At 37.0% G+C, this 15,668-nt stretch overlaps 1 protein-coding gene across 2 annotated transcripts in view; it reads left to right on the forward strand.

Moving 5' to 3' along the window:
- LOC100259509 (mediator of RNA polymerase II transcription subunit 25) overlaps nt 1-15,668 on the forward strand; it is a 71,450-nt gene that overhangs the window by 41,597 nt on the left and 14,185 nt on the right. For both annotated transcript variants that reach the window (XM_002278809.5, XM_059737975.1), the window contains exons 7-13: nt 1,964-2,174; nt 3,336-3,400; nt 3,899-4,747; nt 7,450-7,503; nt 7,741-7,769; nt 12,899-12,967; nt 13,068-13,152. In XM_002278809.5, the coding sequence (XP_002278845.1) occupies nt 1,964-2,174; nt 3,336-3,400; nt 3,899-4,747; nt 7,450-7,503; nt 7,741-7,769; nt 12,899-12,967; nt 13,068-13,152 (1,362 nt within the window). The remainder of the gene's footprint in view (nt 1-1,963; nt 2,175-3,335; nt 3,401-3,898; nt 4,748-7,449; nt 7,504-7,740; nt 7,770-12,898; nt 12,968-13,067; nt 13,153-15,668) is intronic.

A 15,668-nucleotide genomic window follows, 5' to 3' on the forward strand; every position in this document is an offset into this window, starting at 1 on the left:
TTTCTACTTTCTTCACGCCTAACCTCTGAAAAAGCCTCCCTGAGACTTGGCAGGGGTTTAATGCCCATGATTCGGCCTCTAACATCATCCAATTCCCTGTTTAGTCCTAGGAAGAACTTGAACAGTCTCTTTTGTTCCACAATTTGCCTGTATGTTGCTGCATCATCCGAACATTTCCATGAGTGAGTCTCAAATAAGTCAAGTTGCTGCCAATACCTTGTGAGTGTGTTGTAATACTGAGTAACTGACTGCTCTCCTTGGCGGAAGTCATGTAGAGTTGATTCAACCTGAAACAGTTCTGAAGTATTTTCAGAACTTGAGTAAGTTTCTTTGGCTGCATCCCATATGTCCTTTGCAGTCCCAAACAGCAAGAAATTTTCGCCTATGTCATTGTTCATGGAATTGATAAGCCATGACATGATCATGCTGTTTTCAATCTTCCACTTCCTGAAACCCGGTTCTGTAGTTTCTGGCATGACTGCTTCTCCAGTGAGGTACTCATCCTTTCCTTTACCGCAAATGAACAGCAACACAGATTGTGACCACTGTAAATAGTTATGGCCATTTAATTTGTGTCCTGTGACGAGAATAGGAGAGGAATCATTGCCACCAAGGTTTGGAATTTCAGATCTACCCCCTGATTCTGGTGACGTGACGCTGGATACTTGTGATGATGCCATTCCGTATTTTGTCATGGACCGGAAAGGTAGAAGAACACTTCTCAAGGCACGTGCAGGGACTGGAGTTGAGAAAAAATAGCCGGAGGACGCCGGAAAATCTGATCAGAGGACCCGCGGAAGCAAAAGAACCCCAAAAGAGGCACGTGCAGGGCTCGGATTGCACAAACAGGTAGGAAGGGTGGCTGGTCGGCGTCAGGCGAGCCTGGAGGAGGAAGCGCGTCGCCGGAAAGTGGCTCACGCGCCCTCACACGCCGGCGCGTGAGATGCAGTCGCCGGCCGGAAAAACGCGCGTGGGCGGCGCGTGGATGGGTTTCTGGTTCCGGTGCTTTGGGACAAATTGGAGATCTCCTCCAGGCGCTCCTTGCGGTGTAGAAAAAAAACCGTCGCCGGAAAGTTCGCCGGAAAAGTTGCCGGCGGTGAGTGTTTTCTGACGACGATTCGACTGACCGAAAAGCGTTTTCTCCCTTGGCTCTGAGAACAGGGACTGATGACCGGAATGAGAGAGAGAGAGAGAGAGAGATGATCGGATTGAGATATGGCCAGAGAGATTTGGCCGGAATGAGTGATGACCTGAATAAGAGGTGGCCAGAAGGGATTAGGGTTTCAGAAAACTGGCTCTGATACCATGAAGAATTTCTGAACTCCTTTATTGATATTAATCGGTACACACCATACACATATATATACACAAATGACTGAATAAGAAAAAATCAATCTAACTTAATTCTCTCCTAAAATTAGGAAACTAAATCATAAGGAAATATCCTAAATGATCTCTCCTTTTTTATTCCTAAATTAAAGTCCTAACTTTGGCATTATTTCAACAAGAACCTTAATGCTTAATAGTGTTAAATATTAGGTTGTTTGTTTTTGTAGTATTTTATTTCTATTAAGTATTAAAAAGTAAAGAAAAACCAATATGTTATTTTTTCTATTTAGAAAAAGCCACATATTTTGGCTTTTTCTATTTAGTAAAAATTTTATAATAAGTCATGAAAAAGTAGAAAAACAAAAAACCTAAATTCTGAAAACAAATTGCTTTAAGCAAAAAGCCAAAAAAACAAACACCACCTTAGTCTTCACATTCTTTTTTATGTTATTTATGAAGTTCCTCTGTTATAGTCCTTTTTAAAGTTTATTTTTCCACTATGAGTGTTTATGATCCTTCTTACACACACACACACACACTCATGCACACACATATTTTTTAGAAACAAGCACTAACACATGTCTGGACACTGAATGCAAGGCATGCTATTGAATTTATTGCTTGTTCACTGTAGGGAAAGCGCAATCCCCGAGTAGCAGATCCACCAGTTGATAATGTTAAAAACCCTCATTTCCTGGTTCTAATCTCAGATAGTTTCATGGAGGCTCGTGCTGCTTTAAGTCGGCCTGGACTTTCAAATATGACAGCAAATCAGAGTCCTGTAAAAATGGATATAGCTTCAGTTCCTCAGGTTTCAGCGGCCCCTCCTGCTTCTATTCCATCAGGTTGTTTATGCATTGAACTCTTTAGATCTATTTTTAATCCCTTTCCCTGCATGAAAGATTTGACTCCATCTTGATTATTGAGTACATATTAATACTTGTATGATTTTTTAGGTTCTTTTGCCTTTTTTCCCAGTATAACGCATTGGCTAACTGCCTAACTGGATTTTGTATATAACAAAGAAAAAAAACAATATGATGGATCAGTGACTAAGTTCTGTGGCATGCTATCCATTCAACTCTGTAACTTGTTAACTCAAATTCTTGGCTTGTTCTATCCAGCCTCAAATCTGTCATTCTGTGTAATAAGAGAATGTTGTTGAGTTTGGAACTGAAACCAGCTACAGAGGAGGAATCTTGTTGTGTTTGGAAGTGCTAGCAGTTTCTTATTATTTGCTATTCATTAACACCAGGAGATTCAGTATCAGACCTACCAGTAAGAGAAATTACATTTGGATGGAGTTTTGACAGTAGAAAGAAAAATCAACTCCTAATTTGACATACGCTTTAGTAACATTCTTGGCCTCTAATAGCCTACACTAGCAATTACATTTTGTTGGATGCGGGGTTTTCAGTTTAGAAAATTTTGTAGGATTACAGAGAGGTATTAATTTACTCCCTTAGGACTGTATGGCTGGAAAGAAAAACTAAGACTAGTCTCTGTCTATAGCTCTTAAGAATTTTTAGGTGACACAATCTCCTTTAGAAAGTTCCAAGAATAGGTTGGGCAACTGAAAATATTAACCTCCTTGTTGGAATGGAGCATCCTATGCTCTTGTTCCGGTTTGGCTAATGATAAGGTACATGTCTGGGCTGGTACTTTATTGCAAAATTAAGATGATGTAATCCATTCTGTTTGGTATGTTCTCTCTCTCTCACTCTCTCAATAAATCAATATCAGTTAGCGATATTTTTATTTAGTAATTTCAGCTCTCTCTCTCTCTCTCTTAGAGAAAAGGTTCTTAATGCTTGAAATTGAATAGTTTGCACAACCCTATTATCTTACACACTAGAATGGTAAAAAATAACTTGGTTGGAAAATGGAAGAAAAGGAAATCCTCTGGGTAAGATGTGTGAGATGTTCTATATTTGCCACACTCTAAATTTTGCAGCTGATATATCTATTACATTGGTCGAGTGCTTACATTCTACTTTCCTTCTCAGTGAATGGTATCATGAACCGGCCAACAATTGCTGTTGGAGCTGTCCCGACTGCTACTGTAAAAGTTGTAAGATTCTTAAATTATTCTCTAATTTTAACCTTACATGAATGCTTCAAGGATTGTGAAGTCCCTGTTGGACATGACAAGGAAAGAGTGTAGGTATGACCTATGTGTCTAACATGTTCATTGTTATGATATGTATCTAACAGACATCAGGTATGTTCAATCAAGAAAATGAACAAATTTCTATTTCATCATAACTAACCTTAAACCCATTTTGGATATTCCATCTTAGATATACTCTTCAATTTGTCACTGTGCATGAAAGCAAGGAAAGGTAAGTTTGATTATTTTATCATGTTTCCATGTCTTAAGCATTGGAAATTAAATGAATCTGACACTTAACAGTACTGGATGCTTATACCAATTGCATTTAACATAAATTTATTTTAGCTTTCTTGGCCTTTTGATGGAAATAAATCTTGTTTGCTCCATTGTAATTTTTCTGATCTTTAGGATTGTGTTTATGGTCATGACTGAAGAACATTTCTTACATCTGCTCAGGAACCAAGCACGGTAACTTCCATCACATCTGGACCTGGTTTTCCACATATTCCATCTGTCCCACGTGCTGCTTCTCAAGGAGTTCCAAGCCTTCAGACTTCTTCACCATCTTCTACTTCTCAGGAGATGATCTCAAATGGTGACAATGTCCAAGATTTGAAACCTATAGTGAGTGGTATATCACAGACCTTACGTCCTGTGGTTCCCGCTGCAGCAAATGTAAGCATTCTGAACAACCTCTCTCAAGCACGGCAAGTGATGCATTCTGCAGCCCTAAGTGGGGGAACTTCTATAGGACTTCAGTCAATGGGTGGGACTTCCATGGCTATGCATATGTCAAATATGATATCCAGTGGAATGGCATCATCTGTACCTGCCACTCAAACTGTGTTCTCATCTGGGCAGTCAGCTGTCTCATCAATAACTGGATCAGGGACACTAGCAGGAACTGCACAGGTTGCACAAAACTCAGCTCTTGGTTCGTTCACTTCAGCAACTTCTAATATGTCAGTAAACTCAAACCTTGGCATTTCTCAACCATTGAGTAATCTTCAAGGAGGTGTTAGTATGGGCCAAACAGTACCTGGAATGAGCCAAGGGAATCTTCCTGGAGGACAAATGGTACAAAGTGGAATTGGTATGAACCAGAACATGATGAGTGGTCTTGGTCCATCAGGTATATCTTCTGGAACTGGCACAATGATTCCTACTCCAGGAATGTCTCAACAAGTGCAACCAGGAATGCCATCTCTTGGTGTGAACAACAATGCAGCAGCTAATATGCCCTTACCACAGCAGACATCAGGTGCTATGCAAACAGCACAGTCCAAATATGTAAAGGTCTGGGAGGTAAGTGGGTATTAATTCAACTGCAGATGGTAGATTTGATGGTGTTTTAGAATTTGTCCTTGATTTAAATTATCATATAATGGAACTTTCAGTATTTGCATTCTTCTTTAAATCTTGCTTTTGCTTTGCAAGTTTGCATTACTATTGGATTTAGGAGAGCGTAACAGTGTACAAACTAGCACCTTTTGTTGTGTGTAGTTATCATATGGTTTGGATATCTGCTAATTTTAGAACATGACCTGCTTTCCTCTATTCTTTTTACTGTAGTAGTGCATGCGCTGAGTAGAATGATGATCAGGGCCAAGAAAAGGGGCATTCTAGACTGTTTCTTGGTGGGTGGAAGTTCTATTAATTGGCCATACCTATAGTTCACAGATGAAACTGTAGTCTTCTCCAGAGCTGACTTGAGGATTTGTGCAATGATAAGCTTATTCTTTTAGCATTTAGATGGATATCAGTACCTAAGGTAAATTTAAATAGAAGCACCTTCTTAGGTGTTATTGTTATTTAAGACCATTTGCTTAGGCTAGCTTCCCTGTTAGGTTGTTGGACTGCACAATGTTCCCTTTCTCATTTGGGGCCTCATTTAGGTGGGAATCCTTGAGCTCCTTAGTTGGGTCCTTGTTCCATAAAGGATCTCTTGTAGGTTAGATGATTGGAAGAAAGCCTATACACCCTTAAGAAGAATTATGTTTGTTAAATTTTGCTTATGATTACAAGAAGCCCATCTATCCTTCTGTTCATAAATTTGAGCAGCATCTCTTGAATAAGTCTGATGGACGGCCTCCCAAATCTCCCTTGATGTAGAGAGGAAACATAAAAGCTTTTCTGATCTCTGGCTACATTGAGTTTCCATAACCAACACATCATATGAGAATCTTCCTCATTCCAAGCATTGGGTCTTCCATACTCATCTCTACCCAAGTAAATGGCTCAATTTCCCTTTTCTCTTCACTTACGTTTTTACCAACTATGACCACTTACGTAATTGCCTATATTCAGTTCAAATGTGGTTGGAATAATCTGGCATTCTCGTGGGAATGGGACTGGGTTTTGAGTGTTTATGATTATTTGGGTAGTAATGGAAGAGGCATCAGATTTTTCTGTTATCATGGGCTGATTGGAGATAGGACAAGATTATTGTAATGGGAAGGACACAAACAAGGAAACAATAGACGCCAAAAAATGGGTTTTGAACCAGTCCCTTGTACCAACACTGACAATGTAGGTTGAAAGAAAACACAAACAATTCCAACAATTAGGGCTGGAAAAAATTAGGACAAACACTGAAAATTGAAGCTGGTAGATGGAACAAAAAATAAAAAAATAAAAAAATAAAAACTGAGCAAAAGGCTCTGATATTATGAAAACAGAGAATGATTTTTGAATCATACTTGTGTATTAATCAGATATATTTACAACCGATTTGTAATGTTTTATCATGGGAAAAAAGAAAGGAAACTACTCTGTTCTAGGCCTAGAATTACTCCACTAAATCAGCCATTAATTATAGGTAATAAATCAGATAATCAATCAATCCTAATTACAGGACATAAATCAAGTCAATTGAACAACAGAAGAAACATGAATTATTGCACCAATTCTCCAACAGAACTATATAATCATTGGATTTATATGGGGGGCAAAAAAATGACTGCAAGGGAGAGTTAGGATGATTCAAGGTGAGGTGTATGCACTGGGGCGTAGATGCAACTGAGACACCTAAATAATTTCTCCTCTATTGGAATCAATTCGTTATTTCTTGCATGTCAAAAGACTGGAATTCACTTTTATTTGATACTAATGTACATTGTTACCACAGTTCCATTGATCTATCTAGCAAAAGGAAACAAAATAACCTAATATGCTGTTCAACATTGAAGAAATACAGAAAAACCTTTATCATCTGCCAAAAAAGGTTACAGTTGTAACACAATCCTTCGAGTTACCAGCTAAGGGGGTTCTGGTAAGAAAAAATGATTGTGAAGAATATTGTACGTGAGGTAATTTATTGGTGAATTGGTGGTGTTAATGCAAAAGAAGAGGAGTTAGCAAATCATATTCTTCTCCATTGTGAGATAGTGAAACGGCCTTAGTTTTTGCCTTGCTCTATCAAGAGCTTTATGGAATGAGAGGAATCAAAGAGTGTTTGGAAGGATCGAGCTATATAAAGTGACACATTCCTTAAGTCTTGGTTCTTGTGGTATTTGTAGCCTTTGGGAAAGGAAAAATGTCTTTTCTTAACTATGTGGGCATGATTGGAGTGTTAACTGCTGTTTAGTGTTTGTTTCTTATTGTTTTTTACTTTTCTTTTTTTCCAGACTGATTAGGTAGTCCTCTGTATGCACCTTATGTGTTAGGGTTTTTGGCTTCTTTTTGATAGGCAAGACATTGTAATACACATCTGCATCTTTCATATGCATATGTTGTAACAATATATCCAAAAGAATGTCATATGTTATTGTGATCAAATTCTTCCGATTATTTGTTTTAGAGCAATGGTTTATGATTTTATAATTTATGGTTCTGTAATGCCTATTTTATATTTTCTTGGAGTGTCAGCAAATATATTCAAAATTATCCATGGAACTGAGTAATAGCTCAGTTCTTCACTTTGTATGTAAAGCAAGTGTGCAGTCATTGATTTTTTATCTACTTATTTATTTATTTATTTATTTTGTGTATGATCAAAATGCATGCAGGGAAACTTATCGGGGCAGAGACAAGGGCAGCCTGTTTTCATCACCAGACTTGAAGTAGGTTTCTTCATGCCTGATAATCAATTTTGTTTCAATTATGTGTCCCATTATTTTTTTCTTAATTTTTTATGATGGTTTTTATCATATAATGATGCTTCAATCTTACTTTCACATTGCAATTTGCTGTTTTTTTCAGAATTTACGAATACTGATGTGAGCTTTAGTCCACATAAATGATTCACTTAGCCCCAACCTAAAAGGCTGATATTATTTTATATTGTTTCTTTGTGGCAGGGTTATAGAAGCGCATCGGCTTCAGAGTCGTAAGTCTAGGGATTATCATCCTTATTTGAAGTAGCTTTAAATTAATGTTTTCTATCATTATTGCAATTTTTTTTTTCTTTTTTCATTCTTGTAATTACTTATTCATATCGTTAACTCATAATTGCTAATAAGAAAGAGAATAACTATCAAAATGGATTAATATTCAGCGTGATTTACCTTTTTTTGAGTGACAAATACTGTTTAACTGGTAATTAATTAGTGGACTTTAACCAGGACCTGATTTAGTTTTACTAAGATGTGAGATAGTAAAGAGAGGGTTTGGTGGCAATTGTGGGTTTTAGAAATGCCTACTATTCTAAGAATCATGTTCTCCTCAACAATGCCATTGTTGTGCTCATCAATAGGTCTGTTTTTGAGTTGACTTTACTCCAAGGTGTATGGAAAAGGGCCATTTTGCTTGATAGAGGGTTGTAGTGCTTGCAGTCCTTCTGAGTATGTCCAGGATCATTCAAACTATAGTTCATTCTTTACTCAGAGGAACTTGATAGACTTACCAACCCTTATACTAGTTTGGACTGCTGTTTGTTACAAAGAGGGTTATGCCATTTCTCTTTACTAAATGGGAAGTAATTGAGCACGCTAATGGTTACAATTACATTTGTATTGTGTAATATGCTAATTTATAGATCCTACCCAATCAACATTTGTATATCTCCCTACTTCTAAATGGGCCATAACTCTAAATTCTATGTCAGTGCTTGATCTAGCCACAACAGGTTGTTTCATGAAGTACCTTGAACTAAATTCCCTCCCACAAACATGCAGTACCTTGAAGTTGCTCCTCTATTTATTACAAATCCTGCCCAATCAATATCTATATATCCCTCTACTTTCAAATGGTCATATTTAGAAAATAGCAAACCTTTCCCTGGAGCAAATTTTAAATACCTGAGAATCCTATGTATAGCCACAACATATGTGTTCTGCAAGATCTTTGATCTCAAATTCTGCTGCCAAATATGTTTTGGTTTGCCCATCTCATCACTATCACTACCTATCACCAAAGTTATTTTTCCTTAAGTGAATGTTTGAGAAAAAAGTGTGATCAAACTGGCTTTGATGGTATTCATACTTCTTCATGGCATGAGTAAATCTACCTAACTAAGCTTTAGGTCATTCCTTGAGTCCATCAAGGACTTACTTATCTACATGCCTTATCCCCTTTTGTTGGGTTAGAAAAGCCAAGAGGAAATTCCATGTATACTTTTTCTTTTAGATCTCCGTGAAGAAATGCATTTTTCACATCACTTGTTTGAAGAGGCTAGTCCAAGTTTACAATTAAGGATAAGAGGGTTCAAATGACATTTGTTTTTTCCATTGGAGCAAAAGTTTCTTGATAATCTAACCCATACATTTGTGTATAACATTTAGCTGCCAATCTTTGCTTTGAACCTCTCCCCAAAATCATCTACCTTATGTTTCACTGTGAATGCCCACTTGTAACCATGTATCAATTTTTTTTTTTTTTTTTTTAATGCTTCTATTTCTGCAATCATGGTAGGTTTCCACTTTGGGTTGTCAAGAGCTTCTTTTAACTTATTAAGAATAGACAAAGAGGACAACTAATTTTCAAATATTTTACAAGATGGGGATAAATGGTGTAAAGACATAACAAGAGATGAGGAATTTCACAGTATAATTCACCAAACGATAATGAGAGGGTGGTTTTTATGCTCTAGAAGGATGACAAGTCCGGTTTTCAAGAGTGAATTGAATTAACTCTTCAATAGAAATATCAATGGAGAGTTCAATAAAAGGAATTACCCCATGATTATCCGTTGTAGGAGCATTTGATTGGTCATTGGGTTGATCAACTGGTGGTTGCATTGGCCAAGTCTTCTTCCTTAAATATACCAATCTATATGGCTCAAGTAATCCTCTTGAAGTAGGTGCAGAAGTTTCAAACAATGATACACTGGTGAACAGTAGTGTTAGTGCATCCCAAGACCTTTGTTCCCCCTTGAGAGAAGCATCTGAATTTTCCCTGAATAGCAAGTCTAATCTTCAACAAAAGTAACATCCATAGAAACAAGCATATTTTGTTAAAGTACTCCCCTCCATTATCAGATTGTAGAACTTGTATTTTAGTGTTAAATTGGGTAATAACCATTTGATGAAAGGACTTAACGGCGGAAAAACATCACTTTTTTCAAAAATAGATCTTCGAAATGCTCACCAATGAAAGAAACAAACCACTTAGAACCTGAATAATTAGTAGCATAGGAGGGCCACCACACATCACTATGAATAATTGAGAAAGACACTGAAATTTTATTAAATTTGAAAGTAAAGGAAGTTTGATGATGTTTGCTAACACACAACTATCACAAATAGCTAAATGAGGGATATCCTAACCTTTTGTGCCATAATCAAATACGTTCTTTTGATGTTGGCCTGCCCATTACTTGATTTGCTTGTCTATCCAAATCTTGCTAATTCATATCTAAATAGTATAGATCACTTCTCTCTCTCTACTAAGACTGATCTTCCCTCCCTTAAGAATATCTTAAAAGACACAATGAGTTTCAAAGAAAGTTATGGAATACTATAGAGCTTAAGTAATCTGGATAATGGACAATAAGTTACTGGATAAACATGGAATATGAAAGACAGTAGAGGGTGACATGGAAGAAGTTAGAGGAATGAAACCTACACCCATCATAGTAGAAGAAGATCCATTTGTTGTTTTAACATTTTTTGTACTAGGATGAGTGTTAAAAGGAAGGAAAAAAAAGTCTAGATTCATGTGTCATATGATCTATAGTAATTGAATTTATAATCCCAAATGACTCGTAACAATCATGACTAGAGGTGCTTAATGCAAATCCAAGGTTGCCTGTATTGGCTAAATTACAGGAAGCATCTTTTAGGGAAAACCACTGAGCAGTCTTGTTTATTTCATCTGCTTGGATTTGAGAATGTTGTGGTTGGGCTGTGGAATATGAATGTGTACAAGAGGATGTATGATGTGCTTTGGAATTTGAGTTGAAGCCCTTCCTATGAAACCATTCTGGATATCCTTTCAGCTTGAAACATGTCTCTCGAGCATGCCTTAGACTATTACAGTGTGTACAAAGCAAAAACTGATTGCTTCCAACTTTCCTAGAGTTAGAGATAACTAGTGCATTGAAGTTTGAACAGTTTTTAAGGCTAAACTATTTTATGGGACACCTGAAAGTGTAGTACCTTGATGAAGATCATCATGCTGAACATAGGCATATATGCACCATGAAGAGTGGGAAGAGGATCTTGCCTTAAAATTTGTACTATGATCTTATCAGAACTTGGGTTGAGATCAACTAGAAAATCGTAGACCCTCTCATTCTCAATTTTTTTCTTTAGTTTTGTTGTATCCACAACACACTCCATATCACATGGCTAGAGAAAATCAAGTTTAGCTGGTCAATGTCTTCCCCTGTTGTCTAGTCTCATGTGCACTACATCTAAGTTCATAAATCCGAGAAGCATCATTATCATCAAAATATGGTTGAGCCTCAAAATCCCAAATAGGATGAGCTATAGAAGTTGGAGAAAAGTGGCACTAATATCTGAAGTCATTGAATTAAGAAGCCATGACATCAACATGACATTCTCCTTAGGAAGAAAGGATTAGAAATAACTGGCTGTTTCTTTTCTCCAGTCAAGTATCCCAACTTGCCATTTCCTGTAATACACAGCTTCAAACTGAGACCACAAAGAGTTACTTGTCCCATTAAGTTTGTTAGAAGTTATCTAATACATGTATGTTATCATGTTGAACTGTCACATTGGAGGAATAAGTGGTGGTGCACCAGATCCAGAAAGTTTTATCATCAATTTGGACATGATTCTTTGTGCAAGGCTACTTGCAAACTCAAACAGCAAGTATAGCCGGGGGGGAATATGTCAGCAATAAAAGATCAGACGTAATGGTCACAGAAATGGCCCTGATACCATGCTGATTTTGGGAAAATTTTTTCTGTATATCTACTTCACAGGTACAATATAATATAGGAAAAGAGAAAAACTGTACAAAGAAGAATCTAAAATAAATCCCTACAATCAGCAATAATGATAATCAAATCCCTAAAATTAAGAAGCTAAATATGATAGCTGCAAATCTGCTCCTTGCTTATAGAAATTAGAATAATCAATCCCTGTAATAAAAGGGTTAACTAGGATCAAACATGAAAGCTAGTATAGAAAGTATAAGATTAGAAATCTCTGAATGTACAGTTAACACATTATTTTAGTCTAAATTTATATAGTACTTGATAGAAATTATTTTTTGAGATTCTCACAGCATAATCCATCCTATCATAATCTCTATAGTGCATGCTGAGAACACCTACCAAAACTCATTTTCCTGATCTCTTGATTTCATTCAAAGGGGTTGACCCCAATCATAAGCCAAGGTGCATCCATAAATTTATGTCAGGAATGACTTCCAGATAACTGTTAAAATACTAAGTTGTTTCCAACTATTAACAAAAAGGTTTTGGATGCTGCCAGCCACTGTCAAGGCGACGCTTTTGGGCTGGGACGGGTCTTTTGTGGGAAAAAAGAGAAAGGAAGTTTGGAGAGCAGGCCCTTTGTGTATTTTTTGGACGGTTTGGAAGGCAAGGAACAAAATAACATTTGAGGAAAAAGTGTTGTCAATCCAAAGACTTAAAGAGTTCCTTTGGTCGGAGATGAAATTGTTCATAAAAGATGATCCTTTGACTTTAGTTGATTTTATTGATTGGGTGGGAACCCATTGAGTGTGGGGTTCCTTTTGCACCTCTGTTCTTGGCAGCTGATTCGTTCCAGCTGGGGAGCGGGGGTGTTTTCTTCTTCTTTGTATACTTTCAGCTGCTGTTGTGGTGGTTTTTTAATACAGTTTTTCTCTCTTACTTATCAAAAAAAAAAAAAAAAAAACTATTAACAAAAAGGTTTCACAAGGTGCTTTCCATAATTGTAATCCATGGAGGTGCATTTTTTAAATAGGAGTTCCTATCAGTGAGTGCAACTGTCTTGCTTTTTTACTCAGTGTGGCTTAGCTGTGGTTTTTGCATCCCCTAGAAGTCCTCTTTTATATTGATTACTAAGATGAATTATGCAACTGCATGAGCTTCTTCCACTTTCTCAGGCTTGCAGCAAACTGGCCTGCGACGATGCAAATAGTACGGCTTATATCCCAGGACCACATGAATAACAAGTACTCTCTGTTTAGTATTCCTGTTTTGCGTCTAATTGTAAACATGCTCTGCCTTTCTTATATTTCTAAGTTCCATTGATTTCTTTTTATTTAATATCAGGCAGTACGTTGGGAAAGCAGATTTTCTAGTTTTTCGAGCAATGAACCAGCATGGATTTCTTGGGCAGCTGCAGGAAAAGAAGCTTGTGAGTCATCTGAACGCTAAGCTTCCTTCTTTTATAACTTCAGCTTAATGCTTTCCCATTGAGGATTTTCTTATTGATTCTATGCAATTCTCAGTGTTCTGTTTTATTGTTATTTATTTTTGCCTATTTTGATTTATCCAGTTTTGCTTCTATGTTACTATTCACATCAGTGGCATAGTTTTCTTCCATGGTTGTAGAAATAGAAATGTTCCATTTTTTGCTTAACAGTGTGAAAATCTGGGTTACATGGAAATGTATGGGAAGGATGATATGAGAATTGGAACATTAGTGATAGTTATAAACACAAGTATGATAAGGGAGCAGGAAACTTTCTGAAAGGACTGAGATCTCAGTACTCCCTCTCCACTTCCTTCTCTTCACCAAACCAAACAAACCCATCTCAGACACACCTTTGGCCCCTAAGAGGCACCCCAGAGTATTGATAATTTGGTGCATATTAGTGTATGTCAGTTGGATGAACAATAGTAGTTATATAACTGTATTACCATGCAGAGATTTTGATCTTCCCTCTCCAAGGGGATCATGCACAACTACTTTCAGGATGGTCACATTTCAATGCTGTGTAGAAACTTGATTCTAATTGGCAAAATCATTTTATTTAGAAGTTTATCATGCAAGAATTTAATGTATGAGAAGTTCATATTTTAGCAAAATCATTTTATTTAGAAACTTAAAGAGGGCTAAGGAAGGAGGCTTTTGTGGAGGAAAATTGTATTTCTTATTCATATTTTAAAAGTAGCCCTAGAGTTTGATACAACAACAGAAAAGAAAGAATAAGGAAAGAACTGGAAACTATCCTATTAAAGATCCCTACCAATCAGGGATTATATACAAAAATATACACACACAGCTGTACACACACAAAATTATGTATTACAACTGTGAAGGATGTACAACTGTGTATACATCTATGATAATCTCCAACACTCCCCCTCAAGTTGGTGAATAAATATCATTTCATTCCAAACTTGATAATGATTTCTTGAAACCGAGTATTAGCTAATCCTTTCGTTAAGACATCGGCTAATTGATCTGTAGTGGACACATATGGTGTGTAGATTAAGCCACTGTTCAACTTCTCCTTAATAAAATGTTTGTTTACTTCCACATGCTTGATTCTGTCATGTTGTATTGGGTTATGTGCAATGTTGATGGTCGACTTAATGTCGCAATAAAGTCTCATTGGTGTCTCCCACTTAGTCTTCAAGTCCTCCAAGATAATCTTGAGCCAAAACAACTCACATATTCCTTGGGCCATTGCATGAAACTCCGCTTCTGCACTAGATTTTGCAACAACGTTTTGTTTTTTACTCCTCCAAGTTACCAAGTTCCCTCTAGGAAAAGTGCAATATCATGTAGTTGATCTTCAATCAATAACTGATCCTGCATAATCTGCATCAGTATAGGCCTCCAATGATAGCTCAATGCTTTCCTTTAACAAAATTTCCTTTCCTTGGAGTTGCTTTCAAGTAGTGTAGGATTCTGTATACAACTTGAAGATAAACTTCCTTTGGGTTATGCATAAATTGACTTACTAGATTGATTGCATAGGTTATGTCTAGTTGTGTATGTGAGAGGTAGATTAGCCTGCCAACCAAGCTCTAGTACATACCCTTGTTTACGATTGCATCCTCACTTGCTTCTCCAAGCTTGTGATTCAGGTCAATAGATGTGTCAACTAATTTACATTCTATTTTCCTATCTCTTGTAGTAAGTCAAGAACATACTTTTGTTGAGAGACAAGAATTCCCTTTTTTGATTGAGCCACTTCAATTCGCAAAAAATACTTTAGTCTTCCAAACTTCTTCATTTCAAACTCTTTTGCCAAGCACCGCTTCAATGCTTCTCTTTCTTCAAGATCATATCCAGTCACTGTTATATTATCCACATAAACCAGTAGGGCAGTTGCTCATCTTGAGGCTGAGTGTTTAACAAATAAGGTGTGGTCACCATGGCTTTGTTTGTAACCAACAATTATCTTGACTTTGGCAAATCTTCCAAACCAAGCCTGTGGAGATTGTTTTAGCCCATACAAAGTTTTTTTTCCTTTTCAAGTGCATATTAAAACTAGGTGGAAGATCCATATAAATTTCTTCTTTGAGCTCTCTGTGTAACATATTTTTCACATCAAACTGTTGTAATTCCCAGTCAAATTGGGCAGCCAAAGAGAGTAAAATTCTCATAGTGTTCATCTTGGCTACTGGTGCAAAAGTCTCTTGGTAATCCACTTCGTATGTTTGGGTATAGCCTTTGGCAACAAGTCTAGCTTTATATCTCTCAAGAGAACTATCAACTTTGTACTTTACTATGAACACCCACTTGCACCCTACTGAACTCTTCTCGCATTGTAACCCAACCACATCTCAAGTCCCATTCTTTTCAAGTGCTTCCATCTTGGCCCTCATGGCTTGTTTCCACTCCTTACTATTTAGCGCCTTAGATAAGGTCTTAGGTATGGCTATGGTGTTTAGGCTGGTGAGAAAATTTCTAAGAGA

Source organism: Vitis vinifera, chromosome 1 (assembly GCF_030704535.1).
Source record: "Vitis vinifera cultivar Pinot Noir 40024 chromosome 1, ASM3070453v1".
In the NCBI taxonomy this organism is placed as follows: Eukaryota; Viridiplantae; Streptophyta; class Magnoliopsida; order Vitales; family Vitaceae; genus Vitis; species Vitis vinifera.